This window comes from Rhea pennata, chromosome 14 (assembly GCF_028389875.1).
Source record: "Rhea pennata isolate bPtePen1 chromosome 14, bPtePen1.pri, whole genome shotgun sequence".
Classification (NCBI taxonomy): Eukaryota; Metazoa; Chordata; class Aves; order Rheiformes; family Rheidae; genus Rhea; species Rhea pennata.
Window position 1 is genome coordinate 12,027,149 of NC_084676.1, and position 21,953 is coordinate 12,049,101.

The 21,953-nt window shown below is 40.1% G+C and overlaps 2 protein-coding genes across 4 annotated transcripts; both read right to left on the reverse strand.

Moving 5' to 3' along the window:
* Window positions 1-594: 594 nt before the first annotated feature.
* Window positions 595-8,372, reverse strand: LOC134146834 (hepatitis A virus cellular receptor 1 homolog). Of its 3 annotated transcripts, XM_062587408.1 has the most exons (8): window positions 8,292-8,372; window positions 5,475-5,819; window positions 4,813-4,863; window positions 3,177-3,256; window positions 2,864-2,929; window positions 1,977-2,091; window positions 1,344-1,383; window positions 595-922 (listed from the first exon to the last, which is right to left on the reverse strand). In XM_062587408.1, exons 1-8 carry the CDS (start codon window positions 8,338-8,340, stop codon window positions 829-831), a joined length of 840 nt encoding a protein of 279 aa, XP_062443392.1. In that variant the 5' UTR covers window positions 8,341-8,372; the 3' UTR covers window positions 595-828. The 3 variants fall into 3 exon arrangements, with proteins under 3 accessions (XP_062443392.1, XP_062443394.1, XP_062443393.1); XM_062587410.1 differs by lacking the exon at window positions 4,813-4,863; XM_062587409.1 differs by lacking the exon at window positions 1,344-1,383.
* Window positions 8,373-12,208: 3,836 nt separating this feature from the next.
* MED7 (mediator complex subunit 7) lies at window positions 12,209-13,687 on the reverse strand. Its single transcript, XM_062587396.1, has 2 exons — window positions 13,628-13,687; window positions 12,209-13,171 (listed from the first exon to the last, which is right to left on the reverse strand). Exon 2 carries the CDS (start codon window positions 13,151-13,153, stop codon window positions 12,461-12,463), a length of 693 nt encoding a protein of 230 aa, XP_062443380.1. The 5' UTR covers window positions 13,154-13,171; window positions 13,628-13,687; the 3' UTR covers window positions 12,209-12,460.
* Between the last annotated feature and the right edge of the window lie 8,266 nt (window positions 13,688-21,953).

Below are 21,953 nucleotides of genomic sequence, written 5' to 3' on the forward strand. Positions count from 1 at the left end.
TGAAAGCAATTTTAAAATTAATTTTCCAGAGTAGCTGAGGGTTTTTTGTCTAGCTGTTTTAGAGGCCTGGAAATGAGGCTTTCTATGCTGAGAACTTGTCAAGGCATGTGGGGGGCTGGAAGAGAAAGCCACAGAAAGAAACTTAGTCATAGCTTGCCAAAAGCAAATTCTGAATATTCTGCGCACCAAAATACGGGTCCTGTAGGCTTCGAGGACATCCCATGATGTGCTGAGCACTAACAGCTCCTCCAAGTTTAACTGTCTAGTATTAGCACACTGCATAATTGAGCCATTACCAGGAATAGATATATCCACCTTTAACTTCAGTAAATGTATTTTGAAATATGGTTATTACTAAGTCCTTCCATACTGTCATCTTTGCCATGGTAGCTACAAGGTTGCTCCTCCCCTCAGATGGCACACAGTGTTTTGTAGCTGGCAGACAAAATACATAGTGAAAACAACAAATACAAAAAATGTGTATGGTTTTCCTTTTATGACTAAGTAACTATTCTGGCACTTCCTTTTTTTCCAAAATGAAAGAGAAGATTTGAATCATATAACAAATATAATAGCAACTTTCTCTATGTTTCAATAAATGGATTCTGGAAATAATATTTCCATTTAAGCCAGTAGGAGTTCTCTTTCTGGAATAGCTGATAAAGATTTTAACTAGAATGGTAGCTTTTATTTGCTTTATTAGAACGATGTGAGTAATGTATCAGTCCACTCACATCTAGCTGTTGAGCAGACAATTTAGGGAGCAGCTAACATTTTGCAAACTATTTAAAGTCCCAGTGATGAAAAAGGCAAGCATGAGTTCATTCCTTAGTGTATTGTATAAATGTTTTCCTCTGCATGCAGCTCAACTTCCAGGGCATTTTGGTTCCCTGCACGTTCTGATCTCCAAAATATGATAGAGCTGCAAAAAGAGTAAAAAACGTGCTATTAAACAAACAACAGACAATAGAAACACAAAAGAACAGATAGCTAAATCAACCAGCTCATTGGAAAAAATGTAAGATATGCAAAAACACTTATTATTTAAATGAAACTAATAATGAATCATTACTCCATTTATGAGATAACCCACACAAAGTTCTCATGCCCCGTAATGCAATGAATTGACAGTTATTTTTGTTTATTAACTAATGACAAGTAGCAGGATTCATTAATTTCTTTTTTCGATGCTTCTTATTAACTTAAGGTTAAAAAATAAAATCAAAGTAAAGTATGTGGTGAAGTGAACAGTAACCATGTGTCTAGGAGGAATCACAATAATTTCTTTCTGGGACCATTTCTGTCCTGTAAGTTAAAGCAGAAACAGGGAAGAGAATACTTGCCTTGGAAAGTTATTCAGCTTCTTCATATTGTGTAAATAGCCTAAGGATCATCCAGAATGAAAAGAAAGAAAGAAAAACAATGGTCTTTAAAGCATCAGAAGCAAGGAAAATATCAGGTTCATCAAGGGAAAAAAAGAGTGCTAGAAACTAAATAAGGGAACTTTAAAGTAGATGTTTTCAGGAGAGGAAATCCCCATTGTTTCTGTGAGGTCAAATTCATGTAGTTTGGCCTGACCATGAGCCTCTAAGGAGAAAACCTGGCATGAAAAGTGTTTGATATAGTTACATGAACCTAACACATTGAGAAGGAAAGAGACAGCATGGCAAGTGGGGAATGGGTAACATCCATGAGGAAAGCAGTGGGGCTGAGGAAAAGAGCTTTTATCTCCTCACCAGCCCTTGACCTAACGAGTTTCTGTGAAGTCTGCGACCTAAAACAACCAGAAGATATTGGCGCCGTGCAGACTGGTAACCCAGATCTAACCAAGCTAGCCTAGGGCACAGAGCAAGGCTGTGCCGAGACATTAGCCTGCTGCCTTGAAGCAGAAGACCTGCAGCAGCTGCCACAGCTGTGATGAACATACATGCTCTGCTCTACCTGTCCTTGAATACTGTCTGCTGAAAACTACTTACGTCTACTGAGGAACAGAGCCAAAATAAGGATGACAAGAATCACGACGCATATGCCGATCCCAACGTACATCCCATTTTCTGAATACTGTGCACTGTGAGCTGACACAGACATATTCTGTCAAACATAAAACAGATGGGTATTAGTGGCATTAACAGGAAGAAAAAATCCCATGACCCAAATGCCATTTGCGCATTTTGCAATCTTGCAGTAAAAATACACTTGAGAGAAGAGCCTAATTTGAGATACAAGACTTGTTTCAAAGAGCCACATTGCTATTACAGTTGTGTGAACCATGCTGTTAGATGTGTTGTTTCTTGGGACTGTCAAAGAAGCTGAAGTTATGACAAAACCTAATTATTTAGAATTAATATTATTTGATGATTTATTTATTTATTTATTTTTATGAGAAAAAAATTACCTAGCGTATCCCTTTTCTTTTTAAACCATCAATTTCTTCAGCATTAAGGATTTTTCCTGATTACTGAACTGTCCTTTCCTTCTCACTTTGCTCTTTATTTATGCAAACTACTTTCTGAAGCCAGAAGTTAAATATCTAACCTCTCATTAGAAACACAGGCCTAGGAAAAAGTTGAAATACAATATGCTCCCTGACTTATATTCTGCATGTGCAGCAACACGAATGCCCCAGCACATACTACCTTGAGGTATTTAGCATCAGGCTTTCCTAAAGGCAAGCTTGGCCGTCCTGTCTTCCTGATAAAAGTCAGGTGATGTTACTGCCTGGCAACCTGAAATGTGCTGGAGGTCTCAACTCAGCAGGGCAGACATGGGCTGTCTCTTCTCACCACGCTGCTCAAGGGGGTGCAGGGGGATCCCCGTGCTATTGGGCAGTCATATTTCAACTCCACCCCACGTCCTGTCATACCTGCAAGTCTATGGTTATATCTGAGGAGTGTGAGACGAAACTGGTGCTTGAGGAGGGATCGTAAGCCTGAAAGGCAATATAGATGTTGCTAAAAGTTTTCCTAAATTAATAAGGAACTAATGCATGCATGAAAAGCAAAATGTTTTTTTCCCCCTTTAGTAATGAACACACAAACGCTAAATGTGCAGACTATGAAAAAATACTCATCTGCAACCAAAACAAAGCTCTACAAGTGAACTGTAGAGATGACCCAAGAACCTCCCATGTCTGACCACTTAATCTATATATGTTATATCACAACAGAGATGCTTACAGTCTGAGGAGCTTCTGAAGCAGAAACTGATGGCCATGTTGTTGTGATGGTAAAGGATGAGTCACCGGCAGTCCCAGGAGCTGAGCAAAGGCAAGACAAGCCAACATTTCACTTGCACAGAGAACCATTCTGCCATGACAGAGAGGAATTTATACTGCTGACCTTGGGCCACCTAGCTAAAGTATCTAAATCAGGAGTTTCGGCTCTGTATATCATCAAAGAGGTTGGTGCCTTCAGTGGGTAGTCCAAAACTCCTAGAATGGGAGCCTCTACTACTCTTTTCAGTGCTTTAAATTCCTTCCAGGAAACTCTCAGTTCTCTACGCTGTCTAAACATAGAACCTTGAAAGATGGAGCTCCCAAGATGGGCACCTGATTCCAGAGCCAAGGAGTGGCAGTTGAATGCCTAAAGCAAACTCACTTCGCCTGATGCACTCATTAACGTTAGCTCAGAGCCTTGAGAGAAAAAGTGATGTGAAGTTACAGAAAACAAGTGACACTGTGTTATGCAAGCAAACCTCAAATCCCCCCCACACAACTACATAAATAAATAGGTTGACCAAAGTGTAATATGTTTGGAAAAGGACCTGCGGCATATGTACAGATAATTTCCCAGAAAACAGCTAGAATAGAAACAGTCTGAGAAAGTTTTCACTTCTTCTTTCAAAAAAGGAAATGTAACTGTTGTAACATTTCAGAGCTGCTTAATTGGAAACCTCTGAGATTGAGGAAGAATGCAAATGGCATTCCCAATTTTTATTTCAAAATCAAAATCTGAGAATAAATTATCATTAGACTATGAACCATCTTGTGTGAACTGGAAATTTAAGTTGGCTTTTTCAGACTGAAAAGAATACACCTGAGTGGGTATATGACAGAAGTCTATAAACTCATGAGTGAAACGGAGAAATTAAATGAGGAATAGTTGTTCACTGTCTCTTGCAGTACAATGAAGAGCCTTGCATGAGACTATTAAATATGCATGCACATAGTGCATTCAGGGAACCATTGAGACACAAGGGTAGGACATAGCAAGGTAGGAGAATACTTTGGGGATGTATCACAAATTTCCTATACTATTTCTACAATCCTCTCTCATAATCTGCTGTTGACCACTACTGGAGATAGGACCTCGAGCTAAAGGCACCTTTGAACTAATCTAGTATGAACTAGTTCAATAAAACTGTTCTATGTTATGTTAAACTGAGTATCAAATAAATTGATTAAATAGTAAGCACACCAAGCCCCTAAAAATTTCTGATTCACTGTTCACAGGATGCATTTTCAGATGACATGGTGATATTTTATACCACATGAAGAAAACAACATACAAAAAAACCCCAATCGCATGAAGAAAATAACACTTGAAGCACAAATTAAATAACTACTCAAGCCTAACACAAAAGGTTAACATCTGGGAGCAAAATACCTCCTGTGTGTATATGCTCCTTCTGCTGGTTCTCTGTGAAATTTCAGGTAGAAATTTTAGGCAAAGTTCTGATCTCAGGTCCTTTGGTAATGTTTAACAAATTTTAGCCAGTACTTTTCTATCATCTAGCATTTCTTTTCCTTCCTAAGATCTCCATTGCAATACAGCCTATATATGCTATTGAGATTAATACTTGGATAAAAGTTACCTGAGGTCTGTTCAGAGATGTAAGTATGAGGACTTGGAGTAGTGATCCTAGCTGATGTTAAAAAATAAAACAAAACCAACATACATTATAATTAACCTTAATATGTATACATGCAGTGAAAAAGAGAAAATGTTTCTGTAATAAAAATATCTTAGCACTAATTACAGTCACATCTGCTACCCGCTTGATCTACACATTATTCTTTCTACAAGCAGAGAAATACAAAAGTCAAAGAAAGAATTGATACAAAATTTGTCTATATTAGCTATCTCTCTGTATCCCTGAGCTTTACTCTGGAATCCAGCAGGAAAGATGAAGTGCTGTCTTCTATGAAAAGGGTGCAAAGATAGTGTTTCACTAATGAGTAAAGTGCCCTATGCTGCCCTTGCTCTTGATTTCTACACATAATACTTCTAAGAATGCAGTGTTGTTTGTCGTGAAACAAAGACATATATTCTTACTGAATTACAGTGACTATCCTGGGATCACAACAATGTCAAAGGCAGCTTAATTTAAACAGCACCACCAGCAGATCCGCAAAGTCTTAAAGATCAATACTGTGGACAATTACAAAAATCATTTTACCACAAGCTATGAAATCCAGACTCAGCAGCAGATTTACCCACAATCTTATTCCCATAACAGAGCACGTCTGTACTCACCTTTCTCAATCACAACCCTCTGATTAGTTGTCTGATCATTGAACAACCCTGGGATCTCCACACGGCAGCAGTACGTCCCACTGTCTGCTTCCTCTGCATTCACTATCGTGAGGGACACGTCGCCCTTTGACAGGTTCCCTTGTAGTTGGTACCTCTTGGAGGACTGTGTTGTCACCTTCCATCCGTTTGTCCAGATAATGGGCAACGCACATTTTGAAGCCGGGCAGGCGCCACGACCCCAGCACATCGTTGTGATGTCGGCGCTCGTCCTAACGCGGTAAGAGCAGGGCACAGTGATATCCTGACCAACCACTCCTTTCAGGATTGATCCTGATACTCTGGGGCCTGTGGACAGAAAGACAAGTGTAGTTGTTGAGCAGAGCGTGCACAGGAGGAAGCTTCCAGATCTTGTCTTGCGTATCCCAGTATATCTCATCCTGCGAAAACCGGCAGGCATTCCTGGGTCAGGTTCTCCACAAACAAGTGTGAAGCCCAGCAGAACCGATGTATGGTGAGGGACAATATTCCAGACAGCATTTTTGTTCAAAATGTGTCTCTAGCCAGAGAGAGAAGAAACACATGCTTTCTGCAGCCTCTGCAGGTAGGCAGACGAGTGAAGGGAGAATGGAGTTTAGATCTGCACAGATTATTTTGGGGAGATTCTCTTGGCGATTCTCTGTGCAGCCTTAATAAAATCAGAACCGATGAGAATTTGGGAATTGGGTAGAGAGGACAGTATCGGTCATTCTACCAGCTGCTTTTTACAGGGAAGCAACTTACTTCTGATGGAGGCAGGTATTCTGGAACAACTAATACAAATGGGAGAGCCAGAGTGAGATAATGCTGCCTAAAATCCCCACAGTTTATGATATAATTTATTGCATGAAATTCATTAAAATAGAAGATGATGAATTGCCCTTGTACCATTTACACAGCACTTGCTACGATCAGCTTGGTGGCTTTTCTTCAACTGTTCCCAGTCTGTTAACTCTTTACTTTTTTGTTAATTTAGATTAATCCAGTCCACACATGGGGGGAGAGTAAGACATTGCCTTTCATTAAAAGCATTGTGGAAACTCTTCCCTTTCAATTAAAAGTCATTGAACAGCAGATTTATTCAGACTGATCACTGCTGAAACCATTTCCTTTTTTGCTTCCCTAATGACAGATTTAGATAGTTTCTATTTGAAGAGATTTGCCAGAGTTTTTCCAATAAATTTTATATCTTCGTTTTTGTTATCCTGTTTTCTTCCCTCATTCTTATGAAGTTTCTAACTTGCTAAATTCCCATAAGAGTAATGGTAATGAACCTTTTCAGGTTCACAGAAGGCTAAGCCTCAAGTCTGATAAAAACATCTAGCTACCAGTAGCACACTCGTTATAGTGACATTGTTTCTTCTGCTGTATTTAAACTACTCTAGTCAATATTCCTTGAGGAAATTTTTAATAAAAGCTGTGTTAAGTCTGCCAGTCAAAATCATTCATGCTCTGGTGATCCAGATGGTCGAAGTCACTGTGTAACTGCTTTCTTCTACCAGGCTACATGGTGGAGTGCCTGCAGCATGTACTCTGTTTATACTGCAAAGAAAATTGCCATATACCTAATATTACACGATCCTTATCAAATTCAGTAACAATGGATCAAATGCCTAAATATTTCAATCTTTCCATGTTAACATTTCAGGGATAGAATTCTCTGCAGCAATGACAGAAGGAAATATTTTAGTGATAAATTTTGGAAATACTGGAAATACTTTAGTGACAGATTTTCTTCATTAAATGCCATCATCTATAATTAGGGAGCTCCCTGAGGCAGATCAGCCAACACGTGCTGGTGGATCCCAAGCATGGTGTGGCTTGATTGCAGTTGTCACTTGTGGAAAAGCTGTCTTTCCCAGCTCATCTCGGCCATTTTCCCAACCTGAACTATCTTAGTTATAAATAAATTTCATGCAGTGACTTTGCCACAGTAACATACTAGAAACTGATCTTAGAAAATAGATTGTATTTTATGTAATATAAAAAATGTAAAGTCTATATGAATCTCATTAGAAAAAGCTTTATAAAGAACTGGAAACAATATCTGTAATATTCCTTGTGTGTCTGTTGAATATATCCTATCACCAACTGGAAACAATATCTGTAATATTCCTTGTCTGTCTGTTGAATATATCCTATCACCAAGTTTTTAATGTTTATCTGTCTATGCTAGTACTGCTCTGTAACCTGATGCCTTCACTGATGTTGCCTTTAATAATATTGTCCTAGAATGACTGTTACAAGAAAAAAAGATAAATCATTTGTCTGGCCCAGTGAAAAGTTTCTATCAGCTGAAACACACCAGAAGCCACTGGTAATTTAAGCTTTTCCTTAACTTCCTAAGTGTTCACCTTTGCAAAGACTGTTAAAGAGAAATATCCTTGTTTTACATCTTTCCTTAAATGATTTAAAGATTTCTGTTAATCTCAGAACATCGTTACCCTCCCACCCCCCAAAAAGAAAAACTTTCTACTTAAGATTCCTTGCAACAGGACTAAACAAACAGCCTCAGAGGTAGTGTCTTCAAAATCATCATACCCAGCAATGCAATTTTACCTTAAAAAAGCGAGACACGATTAACAGAAGACTATTGAGCTGCTACGGTTAAGTTCTATTTATAATGCAAAACTGCAGTTTCTCTAGCAAATTGTGCCAAGTGACACCCCACACTCACTTCCCGGTAACGCAAAATCTCTCTCTGCAACCATCAGAAACATAGATGCATTAGACTGTTACCTCCATCTACTCCCAGCTATTCTTTCATGCTCATTTAGTTACCTGCAAACAAGATCAGTATAATCCAGTTCAGGGAGAAACAAGACAACATGGTGGCTGAAGATGAGAAAGAACGCGTTTGCCTTTTGACTACCCAAATTTATACAAACTTGTTTCCTTCATATACTTCTGTTTTTACTTCCTCAGAACGAGTGCGTCAGCTTCGCTAGCTACAGCTGAGAATGCCCTTTAATCTCATCAGGATTGCCTTTCCTGTGGTTAGTCCGCTAGTCTCTTACAGCACGGCGAAGTGTTACTGCTGTTATCGCACACAGCTAAACTGTTGTTAACTGCGGTTCGACTAAAATGTTAAATTATTAAACACTGCTTCAGAAGCCTATTTCTTTTTTTTTTCACATCTGCTTGATTGTAGAGGGTGAAACTGTTGTTTTCAAGACCGAGCACTCTTTTCCCTAGCTGTTAGCTCTGTTCAGCTGTGATTGCTACTAACATTTTGTGGTAGTATAGATAACAGTTATGAAAAGAAATGAAGCAAGACATTGATACAAACTTCTGCCTGACAGCAAATACTGTCGATAATCCACTGCCCCATATCACTCTCTAGTCCATTTTTTGCCACAGTACATCAAGTTAGGAGGAGAAATTCCATAGGATATTTAACACACTGTGGTAAATGAAGTGAACTTGGAGAAATAATGAACTTCCAGAAATTTATGATTAAGTGCTTGAATAATATTTTTCTAGTTCTAATGCTTAGAAGTAGCTTAGAATACTTTAAGCAAATGTTCTCTTTGTGGGCTGAAATTCAGTAATGTTAGAAATTTGCCTAAACAGAGTTGAAGTTTATCATCATTTAACACAGTATATTCTGCATACTGTGAAAGCTCAGATGCATGAAGCGTGTAGTGCAGAAATCACTTTAAAAGTCATGCTGTTACAGGCTCTAGGCTTCCTTTAACAAAATATTGCTGAAACGCATTTATTTTGAGAATTGGTGTTCTGTGGCCACTCTCCTTGTCACTGGAGTACATGACTGAGGTTGACATCGTTATGGGGTTTTTTTTTGTAGTTAGAGCTAAGACTGTGGCTGTGATGTCAGATCTATGTCCAATGAATATCCTCACTGAAGCAAGTGATCTACCTTACAGCCTTTTGCAGACTAAATTAAGTTGCATTTTTTTAATCAAAAACAGAAAAAGCAGAAATGCTTCCAAAAACTAGAATCCAAGAGTTATCTTGGACTGATTATCTCTTATAAGAGCAGTCAAACTGCCAGTTTCTTTAAGTGAAAAGGAAGAAAAATAAGTTAAAACTAGCAAAGAGCCATAAGAACACTGGAAACACAGTTGCAGGAGAAAGCAGAGAGAAAGGAAGAGATTTTTTCATGCAGTATCTGGAAGCAGATTTAGGATTAAGAAAATTCTCTTTCTTCCTTTGTACTTGGGAGGACACTGTAGACAGTTGCTATGGGCATAATTCTATAATGACAGTATCCTGAAACTGCTCAACGCAAATGGAAAAGGTAGGGCAGCCTGGCTCTCAGGCAGCCAATGACTCACCAAAGCCATGCTAGGCATGTAGTGCTGGCAGAAGACTACCTCCTGGTGGTTCAGCATGTGAAAAACATTTACCTGAAGATTTTCAGCGTGTTCCTCCTGCCAGTTATCCTGAAATAACATATGGTGTGCATGAATCCAAATGGATTCCTTCTTTACATTTGTCATGTCTGAGCTTTGAAATAAAGAATTTCAGAATTTTCAGGATTTCAGAATCAGGAATATCTTATCCTAGATCTCTGGCCAAGCCATTATACTCACTTCACCCAGGCTGTTCCATTCATTCCAGAATCAGGACCAGTTTAGGTATCATCTGCAGGCTGTATCCCCAAAGGAACCATCCTGGCAAACAATTTACTGTGCATAGTAAGTATTGCTACAAGACAAGAGCCATATCATTAAATGATTTTTTCCCTCCTAAACGATCGTAACTACAGACTTCCCGCTTTTGTCCACTGACAACACATTTGGCTTTTTTCCGCTGAGAAATTTATGAAACTTCTCAACAAATAACTGTGGTCCTTATCATGTTTGTTCAAATGGTGTGATTGAACCATTTTTGCTTTTTTTTTAAAAAAAAAAAAAAAAGAAAAAGTAAAGAAAGTTGATGTTACTAAACTATTCAGTTTTCTTGGGAGGCCAGCACACAAATAAGTATGGCTGGCTTACAAAGCTGTAAGAAACAGCACATTCACAAGAGTGAAATTGTTTCTTCTGAAAGTCATTAACAGTCAGATTTGCAAGTCATTAACACCAGAGAACTAAACAGTATAAAACCATTCAGGCAGTGTACTTTAGAAGGGACACTTTTGATACCATCTTCAACTGTTTACACTTCCAAAAAAATTTTGCTTAACATCTGATTCTTTTTCTTATTGAATTTCATAAGGAGTATATGATTGAATATATATTTCATACAATCATGCATTAACATTGCCAAGATAAAATCCTTCAAATATTTTCATCATGACCAATAAAAATGAAATGAAAAGTATATCAGATAAGGAAAGATATTATCAGCAGCAGGTTAAGTAAAACATTAGAAAAGACATTTGTAATCTCACTTTCTAGTCAATGGGTTGTATCATTCTACTGAATTTGAACGGTCTATTTCCCTATGCCAACAGGTATGTGTTCACTACCTTCACTGCAGCTACAATCTACTGTTTCCCCAAAAGTAAACTCGTAACAGAAAAGGTAAAAACTATCATTGTTCTGACCCTACAAAACAGGAAAAAGCTACTGTTTTGGCTGAAAAAAGTCCTAAAAGCAACAGATAATGTTTCCCCCAACTTATTAAGTATTTGCTTCAACGATAGACAAAACTTATTTTAAAAAATCTAGAAAAAATGAATTAATAATAAACTTTCTGGAAAGGGAAAGTCATCTGAAGTTTTTCAAGAAACATGACCTCCCTTTATCTCAAAATTTGTTTCACGGAAGTTCATTGCAGTCATTAGTTGCTGCTAGGACTCAGCTTGCAGAGTACTTTTAAAATTATGGTACCCAGATCTATGACTATATTAAAAGCATAAAAATGAGACAAAATCAGCAGAAAGATATTACACATCTATGTCAGTTCTTTCTGATGACAAAGTTAAAATGTCTGTGAAAAACTAGAGTTCCACGTTACATGACCAATCTTACCTAGGAGGGACTAAATCTCTTTGTGTCTTCCCCTTAAAAAGCATTTGCCAAGAAGCTATCCAATTAATTCCACTCACTTAAAACTGCTTTCTGGTTACATATAAACCTTACAGTTCAGATCTAGCTGAGGGTGAAGGAAGGAAACAGTCATGGTTGAAGATAAGACAAAAGTATTACCTTGATCAACTTATTTCTACATGTCTGAAAAACATGGTGTTTCCACTTCTTTAAGATGTCATACGCACTTAATGTACCAGATGATCCTCTAGCTGCTAATCAGAACTGACTCCTCCCATGAGTCTTATACACACACTTGCTTCAGCTCACTTCACCTGTATCTACAGTGAGCTCAATTTGCACCCCCCAACAGCTAAGTACTTTTGCCTGTCTATTTAGATAAATATACATTTCTGAAAATACAGCTGAATTTTCAGATAACACTGAGACATAGCCTGCAAAATCATGGTGAAAAACAAGTTTCTGTAAGGCTCCTCCCACCCATGAATTTTATCATAGTTTTTTAGCTCATAGATACTACAGTATTGCACAGCAAAAAGACAGAATTAAGATTTCCCTGACAGGAGGGGCAGGTTAAGGAGGCCACTTCTTCACTCCAAACTACAAAAGAAATATATAGGTATTTTTGTAATCTCACGATCAGTTGTGATTTACAGCTAAGAAAATTAAAATAGCAAGTAACAAATGGAACATACCCAAAAAAGCAAGAAGTGACAAATTAGATGAAAGTACACCAGAAAGAAAGGCTATCTTTAATCTGTTGCTTTCACTTCACATGATGCATTTAACAAGTAAACATTTTTGTTCTTATGAATAAACACACAGATTACATAAAATATTAAACATTCCCATCTGCCTAGTCATCCACAACCCTTCCCATCATATGTAAAATAATTTTTTTTCTTGTACAACAGCAAATTAAAATGTAGTATGTACCCTTAGAATCCATTCTGCCCCTCACTATGGTGAGCTAAAAAAAAAGTGTTTTCTTCATGTCATTTCATCAATAATGCTACACATAGCTGCATCTTTGTCTAAAACCTGATCTTTCTTGCAACTAGAACATTCCCTCTGTTTTTCACTCTGCCCAATACAACTGTTTCCATCATCAGTATCCATGGGTTCTGCTTTCACTCCCAACACTCCCTCCGAGTGAGGCAGATCATCAGGCAAGGAGGCCAGGCAGTTCTGAATCATCTCTACAACTCGCTCTAAATGCTTCTGAAATCGCTCTGCTGTTTCCAAACGCTGACGTTTCTGCACCTCCATCATGACCCTCAGTGTCTCCCTCGCTTGATGAGGGCGATACTCATTTATAAGATGATGGACATGAACAAAAAGCAGTTTTAAGTCTTCTAGTTTCTCTTCTCGCTTTATGCTCCCTGGACTCCTTATCAAGATATCCAAGAGGTCCAAGAAGTTGACCAAGATAGACATATTAAGTTTCCTCAACTCCTTCTTGTGATCAAACTGCATAGGATGTAATCGCTCAATACCTTGGCTTTCCAAGGGTCGAATAATTAGGTCATCACACTGAAACTGGTTACCAAACATCATGTAACTGTCTTTCACAGGTGGAGGTGGCTTTGGAGCCAGACCTTTGCGGATATTTTCATCTGTATATTCTTTTATATACTGCATTGGTGGTGGAGGAAGAGCGCTCACTTGCTGAGGTTCACCCATTTTGCCAGACGAAAACACCTAGGGAACACCCGCAAGAAACCCGCATTTAGCAATCTGTGCTGCGCCTGTGTAACACAGACGGACAACAGGGACACTGTAAGAGAAGGCTGTGGAAGGGGCACCTGCGCGAGGGCCCCCCCGGGGCTGCAGCTCGGCAGCTCCCGCACGCCACGGCGGCACGCTCCCCGCTGCCGGAAGGGCACGCAGGGCGCCCGAACCGCGACACTAGCCGGGCCCGAGGCCCAGGGCCGCCGCGGGGGCGGCGCCGGCCGCTCCCCCCGCTGAGGCCGGAGACACACGGGGCGGAGAGGGCAACGAGCTCCCGGTGGAGCCGAGCCCCTGCCAGGGCCGGCCGCGCCAGGGAGGCCCGGGGGGCCGCCCGGCCGCCCCTGAGGAGAGGGGAATGGGGAGAGGGCGCCGCGCTACGGCCGCTGCCGGGGGCGAGCAGCGCCCGAGACCGACACCCGCCCTGACCTCGCCACCGCCGCTCCGCTCAGCGCCGCCGTCGGCAGCCGCTTCCGGCGAGCCGCTCCCGCACCTTCCCTCGATTGGCTCGCCCCCTCGCTGCGTCGTGCTCTGATTGGTCAATCAACACGCCGGTGAGAGGCTTGTCCCAGTCAGCGAGCTGGTTTCCTCGGGAGGCGGTGCCAACGGCTGCGCGGCTGAGGCGGGGTGGCCGGTGGCTGAGGGCAAGCGCGACATGGCGGAGCCTCGGGGCTGCTCCCCCTGCCGGGGCGCGTGTGGGTGCTGCGCGGCCCGGACAGCGCCGCGCACAGGCCCGGGCGCAGCGCGCCTCTCTGCCCCGCCCCGCGGCCGCGCGGCCCAGACACGGTGTTGGTGGAGAGACGTTTGGAGGTGGTCCTGGTCCCCGTGCTGCTGAGAGACACCCACAGCCGTACCTAGGAAGCCGCAAAAATGATAAACGACGGCGTTACGGAGCGATCATTCCACGCTTCCACGCACGGGGGACTTGGACTTTATCTCTGGTCATGAAATCAAAGTGTCATTAGGCAAAATACGCATTGCTCCTGCAGCTGGATGTGCTAAAGCTGAGTGCATAAAGACTGTCACGAACATTTGCACTGTGGTGGTTTCCTTACGCTTCATTTTTGTTTGAGGCAGAGCTGAAGAAAGCGATGTGGATTTTTATTCCACGTTGCAGATCACAGGTGGCTGGGCTGGCTGGCACTGCCTCAGCGGGAATCTCTGCCCAACGTGGCCACATGGGAGGAGGATTTTTGACACTTTAGCTGTTTACGTCCTATGTTGTGTCTTCCTCAGCAGATGGCAGCAATAAGCTTTGTCTGACAGGGACCTCGTGCAGTGGCATTTAGAGATTCACTTTGTGAGATCATCATTTTGGGGGAAAAAAATGGGATTGAATATTATTACTGCAGACCCTGTTATTCTGTTATTTATTTATAAACCACTGCACAAAACTCCAGAATTGAGTTTATGTGACTAGAAAAGCTGAAAAACATTTGCAGCTCACATTTTGCTCACTGTTCAAGGATTCCAAATCACAGGACTGACAATGAGTGCAAGTCCAACTGCAAAAGCTGACCTGTTTTCATTTGTAAGCAGAGTATATTTGGGGGAGGAAGCGACGCCGACATTTGTTTTCAGATGATTGGGTGACAGGAGCAACAAAACAACATTCAGTCACACAGTAAAGGATAGATAGTGTTCAGTAAACTAGCTCAAGATGTCTCTGCCATTATGAAGTCTGATGACTTTATTCTTTGATGGCCTTTGGTAGTGCTGTACTTACACACTTTAAATGATGTTGCTTACGGTTTGCTATATGTTGTTATGGTGTATTGTGTTGCTTAGGTTCTTACCTGGTCATTATTTAGTTAAAGGTTTGTCCTTCTAACTCTTTTCTCTTTATTCACACAGATTGGTGTCATCAATGTAGTTACAGTTCTGTATTTATCCATATATAGTGTGTGTGTATAAATATATATATATATTATATATATAGCCTATATTATGTTTTCAAGAATAGGTTCAAGGATTTCTTTCCGTTAAGTAACTAGATCACAATTTATGCGCATTGTCTAAAGGAGGATATCCTTGTCATTCGGCAATGACTTATGACTTTGATTTAGGGAAAACGGTGGTAAATTGATTTGGGCACAACCTCTATTCTCAGAGTCTTTAGATTACCAGATTGATGCCAATATAAGTGATATTTTCACATTCTCTGCCTTTATACCAATAGTTCTACTCAAAAAGTGAGACAAAGGTCCTTACATTGAAGATTTTATGGTGCCTGAAGATCTGAATTAATCTAGTGTTCTTTTCAGAAACACATCCATAATGACTCTGAAATGTCACAAGCACTGAATAGTATAACTGCTGAATGGATTGTTCAGTCTCAGGAGATTGCGTACAGAAAGCTCTTATTCTTTGCCCATAAATATCTTAATGGGAAGCCATGTGGACAACAAAATACAGAAGAAACAGGACAGGACAGGACTTTTGGCCGTGCTGGTTTTTATTTTCAGCATTTCCCCACCACCACTGTGTCTAGGGTAGCCATCCATCTGAAAGGTAGGAGATTTCAAGATAAATATTGTATTCATTAATTTAAGATTTAAAAAATAAAAGTTAATGAAGAGAATTAAAAAGTTGTCACTAGTTCCCATTTTCCTACCACAGTTATGGAACCCAGGGTCTCCACAGGTTAAAGGAGTGCTTCGGCTTAGTCATTGAACTGGGACTCTGCTGGTCTCCCCTACCACAGACTTGCTATATGACTCGGACCAGTCATTCAAACTCTCCAGATTAAGCCACAAGGTCCATCGGGGTCAGCAGGAAGATAAAAGAGACCTTTAGTCTTCATTTATATTCAGTCAGAATACTAGTACTACTTCACTTCTTTCGCTAGCTAGTGATAATGTCTGTTCAGAATCTAAACAGCTTGGAGCAGAAAATCTTGTGCTATTACCTAGGGGGATCCCAGATGGCTGCTACACGTGGATGTTTTTAAACACTACTTCAATACATACAATCACTTTCAAGAAGGCAAAGTAGTCCAGGGTGGAGATACAGATCTTACCAATGCATATAAAGATGGAAATGAGAACACAGGTGTCAGTTATAGACCAAGGGTGCGGTTCCACACACCGTTGTGTGGGACCCTTGTCCTACAACTGAGCTAACAAACAGTTTGCTGCCTTCGAAAGGTGAGGTCTTATTCCCTCACCTTCCTCCCCCACTCTTTCCTCCTGCCCCCACTCTCCTTTCCTCCCTCATTCCTGCTTCAGCCCCCCGGTTCTGCCTATGCAAGTCTTTCTTCTCACCACTTTGTGCCAGCTCTGACATTTATTCAGACTTCACAGAAAAAAATACTATAATTTTTCTGCATTAGGTTTTCCACTGTTCTAGTGCAGAGTCAACTCACTGTGTAATCCAGTGAACATCAATGTTGACTTTTAAGTAAGTGATAAGAGCACATGAGCAGAAGTAAGGGTAAAGGTAGGTGAGATGATGACGGGAATGGCTCTCCTTTCTGTGGCAGTAAGCTATTATTTTGTCTCCAACCATCTTGTGACATCATACCCCGAAAGACAGAAAAGGGATAAAAAGCACCGCCTCCAGCATGAGAAAACCCGTCAGGAGGTACTAACGCACCTTTGGTTTTATTGGACTTTCCAGAGTGATTACACATTCTTGTGGCAAAAGCTGAACTTGATGCTCTACTGCCTGGTACTGTGAACTGTGCAGCCAAACTGTAAAATATTTCGACTTCAAAAATTAACAGACAGTGAGCAACCAAGCACTTGTTTTTCACATGATCTCTGTGATCTTGAGTCATTTTCCTGGTCTGTATGTAGTGGCCAAGACATAGGAGATAAAACGTCAACTAATGAAGGAAGATAAAAGAGTTGCAGTCTCATTTTTAGCAGCAAGATGACTGATTCGCAGAAGGCACATGGATGACCCTTTCCAATGTATGGGGAGCTGCTAACATTTCTTTCTACAATGGCTCCACATGAGAAATGAAGAAGGATAGTGGGTGTCATGCATAGCACTCTATAATTTGCTTTCTGCTACGTTTCAGCTCTTTTCTGAAATAAGCATACTGTACACTGTCCATTACAAGCTCATGACTAATACTGCAGCTGTCTCTAGAATACAGAATTACTGTAGCATCTCCAAACTGTAGCATCCTCAAAGACCCAAGACCTTAATTTTTTCGCATTAGTTAAATTTATTCAGTTATTCTTTATAACTAATTTTAGGCATATTGATATGTTTCATTAGCAGGAATTTCTGCTGTTTTGTTAATTCAGCAGCCACATGTACAGTATGTGCCATCAGTGTATGATAATTTATCTTAGCAGAATTCTGAAGCCAAGCATTGTATAAGCACAGAAAATACACACCTCATCTTCATGCTCAGTCTTAGAAGAGCTCTGCTCTTTTTTTGTGTCTGAACGTATTTCTTGCATGTGGAGTTCTACTGCAATCTAAATAGTAAATAAAAATCAGGGCTTTTTTTTCCCAAGTAGTCTGAAAAAAAATCCCCAGATGAAACCCAGTTCAAGTCTCTTGTTCAGTTTAAATTAAGTGTTGCGTCTTGCAGCCTAGTTAAGTAATGGGCTCAGGAATTTCCTTTTTTGATTATTATTAGAGGTTTTGTCGCAGGATATACCAGAGAGGTGGAAAAGATAAAAGTGGGGAGTCTGCTGGGGTTGAAGGAGACTTAAGCAAGCTTTATGCCATCTGCTGTGGTTAATTCCCATCTCTCGGTCTCCTGCTGTGGCTTTAGGAATTAATGAATTTGCAATGCAATGCAGTGCTGCCTTTTCTTTCTGGATCCTCAGACTAAAATATCAACTGCACTCTATTGGTCTGCTGACTAATGTAGGAGAAAAGTTTAACGTTCCTCTCATGTAAGGATGAGGCTGCACCATTCTTCAGTTCACATGAGAGTTGAATGGCTTTTTGCTATACAGCCTATTACCACAGGTATCTGAACAAATCCCAGCACAGAATCTAGACAGTATTCGGCCAGGAAACAACTATTTCATTACTCATTAATAAATTTACGCAGCTCACATTCTGATAGAATTGTATCAGCGCTCTGTCCCTAATGATTTTGAAAGTAACCCACCTATATGGTTGTTCAACCAGACAATAGTGTTGGATCTTAAGACGGTCGCACGTCTGTGGTAGCTATCTGCTCTAACTCGTGAATGAACATGGTTCTAAAAATATGTCTGCATAGAACGAAGAAATACTCTTTATCCAGCCATCAGCAACAAGAGTAATTGCAGACAAGTCATATTGCCACAATAAATTGTGGGATTTGCAGCACTACATTTTTGCCAACTATGTAAGTAATGTCTTTGTATTCAGAAGGAAATAGTAAAGGACAGCAACCATGATGCCAGGCACTAATATGAAGAGCAGGATCAAATCCACAATTTGGGTCCAACCCCCTTCACCCCCAAATGTTTTTTGCTTTCTGCTTTGTTGCCTACAAGAGAACAGCTGAGCAAGGGATTATTTGTACCTACATCAATATGAACCTGTTCTGTCCCTTTGCAAGTTCAGCGGTATAAAACACATTCTCTGTGTTACTGCCAAGGTCAGTGAGCCCTGGAATGACTTGCTTCAGCCATTCAAATCATAGGTAATTCACTATATCCTCCTAGCAAATGCCCAGAACAAGCAGCTGCTCCCCCAAGGCTCCAAAACCATTCACAAGATAATTTTGCTTCTGGTTTTACAAGAGCAGCTCCCTTGGTCACCAGGAACAGTGTGAGTACATTCAAAGGTATAGTCGTCATAAGACCTAGAAGGAAGCTAGATGCCTTTGGCTCATAAAGACTTGATTGTTTCCTTTTTCTACAGCTTTCTGTCTTGTTCTTTGGGTATACTGGAGACACATTCGTTGCAATGATAATGAACTGCAAGAGAAGCAAGACATCTGAGTGACCTAAATAGAGTTCTCACACTCTTTAGAAAAAGCTAATTAGCAAAACGGATCGAAGAGTGGAAGCTTGGAAGTTAAATGATAATCATGATCTGGTGAAAAGAAGAGTGAGCACCCAGAGAGAAAATCTGGCCCAAATATTACACATAGTGGAAGTCTACAGGTTGTTGTATGAGAGTGAAAATGTAGTTGCTGCTGTGTTCCGTTCTGTTTTTTTTTTTTTTTTCTTTTTTTTACAAAAACAAAAAGTGTCTATATTTAACTTTATAAATTTCTCTGCCGCCTTCAGGACATAAGCCTTGGTATCAGAGCAGGATGTGCGGGTGGGGAGATTTCCACAGTCTGCAGTAATAAAAGTGTGAACTGCATAGTCTAGTAAATCCCCTAAGAAAAATCCAATCCCTGAAACAACACTTTTCAGAGCAGAGATGGAGCAATTTGCAGGAGGTAGCAAGGAATGAACAAAGGTGATTAGGAGGAAAAAAAAGGAGCCAGTTGAGGCCACAGGTGATAAGAATAACTTGATCTGTGACCTCGACTTGGCAAGCAGTGAGGAGCATTTAGTGCACACTTTAGCGCACACACAATTAGCAGCTCAAAGGTAAACCTGAAAAATTATACTCTTGTGTTTCGAACATTTTAATTCATTCTTACATATGGATGGAAATAGGTCAAAGGATACATGCTTAGCAGGCTCTATAAAAGCACTTAAGCAGAGAAGCTATAGGACACCTAAAAATCCATCCAGCTTGTCTTGTCATTCTAAGGACTGGACTTACAGAGGGATTAATAACTAAGGACGATTATATTTAATTCCTTTCTGTGAAGTTTACAGAATTTCTGTGCCATGCAATACCAGGTGGTGCAAATAGCCCTAAATAAAAAGAGTATGCTCATATGTTCAGTGCATGACTGTGCCAGCATACAAACTCACATTTCAGAAATGGGGTAACTGTGTTAGCAAGATGTTCCATCTAACCTAAGGAACCCTGTCAGCAGCCTTTCGGGAAGGCTATATAGTTTGTGTGTAGAGATGTATAGACTTGCCTATACTGCTTCCAGATCTGGAACCAACTTGGCCACAGATAAATTGGCTATTTTTATGTAGTGTAGTCCACTGTAGAAGGGTCCTGAAGCCTTTAAATGATGGATCCACTATTTAAAAGGTATCTAGCAGGTATCTAGTTACCCCAAGGGATTATGACATTTGATTTATGTCTACAATTCATGTCTTGAAAGCAACAAAGAGTTATATTACAAAATTAAGAATGCACCATTGTCTTTGAAATACAATTCCATTCAAATACACATAAGCAGGTTACTCTATCCTAAATGTATAATTATATGTAAGTACAACGATTGGAGCATTTTTTCAACATGGCCTTATAAATTATTAGTCTTACAAAATATTCACTCTTTGTTCTTGGCTTACTGTATTCAATTTGAATTCTTCGTACAAATACTTACTGGGATGAAAATGGAAAAATAACATGAATAGATAGATCTGTGGCAAGTGGATAGAAAAATACACCAGTCCCTGCCTTTCTCGTCAATTCAACATGTCAAGAGTTATCAATTATATCTTAGCTAGTCCATCATCAGCTTAAATTCACCAAGGAAAACTCAGTATAGCTAATCTCACCTTCTAAATCCTTCTAGTTATGACGTAACTATCCACTTCTCTATCTCTTGAGGACAAAATTAGTGATTATTTTCTTACAGCTTTCTGCCTTTCTTCCTCCATGTGTGTTATATGAAATCTGTGACATTTCTCTGACAGCAGCTCCTCCTGTCCAGTTCTTCCACACCCAGAGCTGAATCACTTGTTTGGTCCTTGATACTATTTTGCCTTGACTCTTAAAATGTCTTCCTCTCAGGCCTCCTACAATGCATCACATCATACTATATTGACACCATACAAAGTGTATTTGCCAGGCCCCGCATCTGAGCATTTGATCAAATCGTTCAGCTCTTCATATCCTTTCACTAGCTCCTTATCTCTTATCACATGAAGAAATCAAGCTGCCTTTCACTACTTTCAAAGAATTACTTAGCTCGCCCCCTCTAAATACCACTCTTGCTGAATCTTTCTACTCCCCCCACATCCTCTTGTCTCCAGCAGCATTGCTCCCCTTGAAGGCCTGCTTGTTGGTTTCTCACCTCTTCGTTGTACTGTGGGGCTTGCTTTTTCTGCAAGGTGCAATGCCCTTGAATTTCTCTTTATATTCAATTTTCTGAGAAGATAACATGAAAATCTCTGCCAACAGACTGCAAACCTTCTTGGCATAAACTGCTAGGAATTTCTGATTCAGAAAGTCCTTAGTACACAGCAGTCAATGCAAAAAACAGAGTAGAAAGAATAACATAGTCCTAAATAATTTTTCCTAGCTAAAATGCAATAGCATTAGAAATGATGAAGCTGATTACAAGTGAAATCCGTTGTCCTATTTTTCGGATTCACTAGTGCTAGCACAACGAAGTCCCATGGAGTTTATGTGGGTACACTATAGCTCTTGTTTCAGTTTCATAGTTTTAAGAAGAGAATCTCCGAACATTTAAACCAGTAAATTCCCAAGCATGAGAAAAATCATATGCATACAAAAGTATACCTAAGCAAGTTCTAGTAGAATCGGAATAGTTGTTATTTACAAAGAGCACAATTTTAGAACACTCAGAGCAGATGCTGAATTTGCCATACATGTGCCTTGCATAAGTCATGTATGTTTTGTAGAAGAATTTGGCAATTTGGCCCAAGAATTTATGCTAGTCTTCCAACAGATATGAAATCCCCCTTGGCAGCGGTGATGATTTTTCAGGAGATCACAGACTTGCGTTATCTTTCTTGTTCAA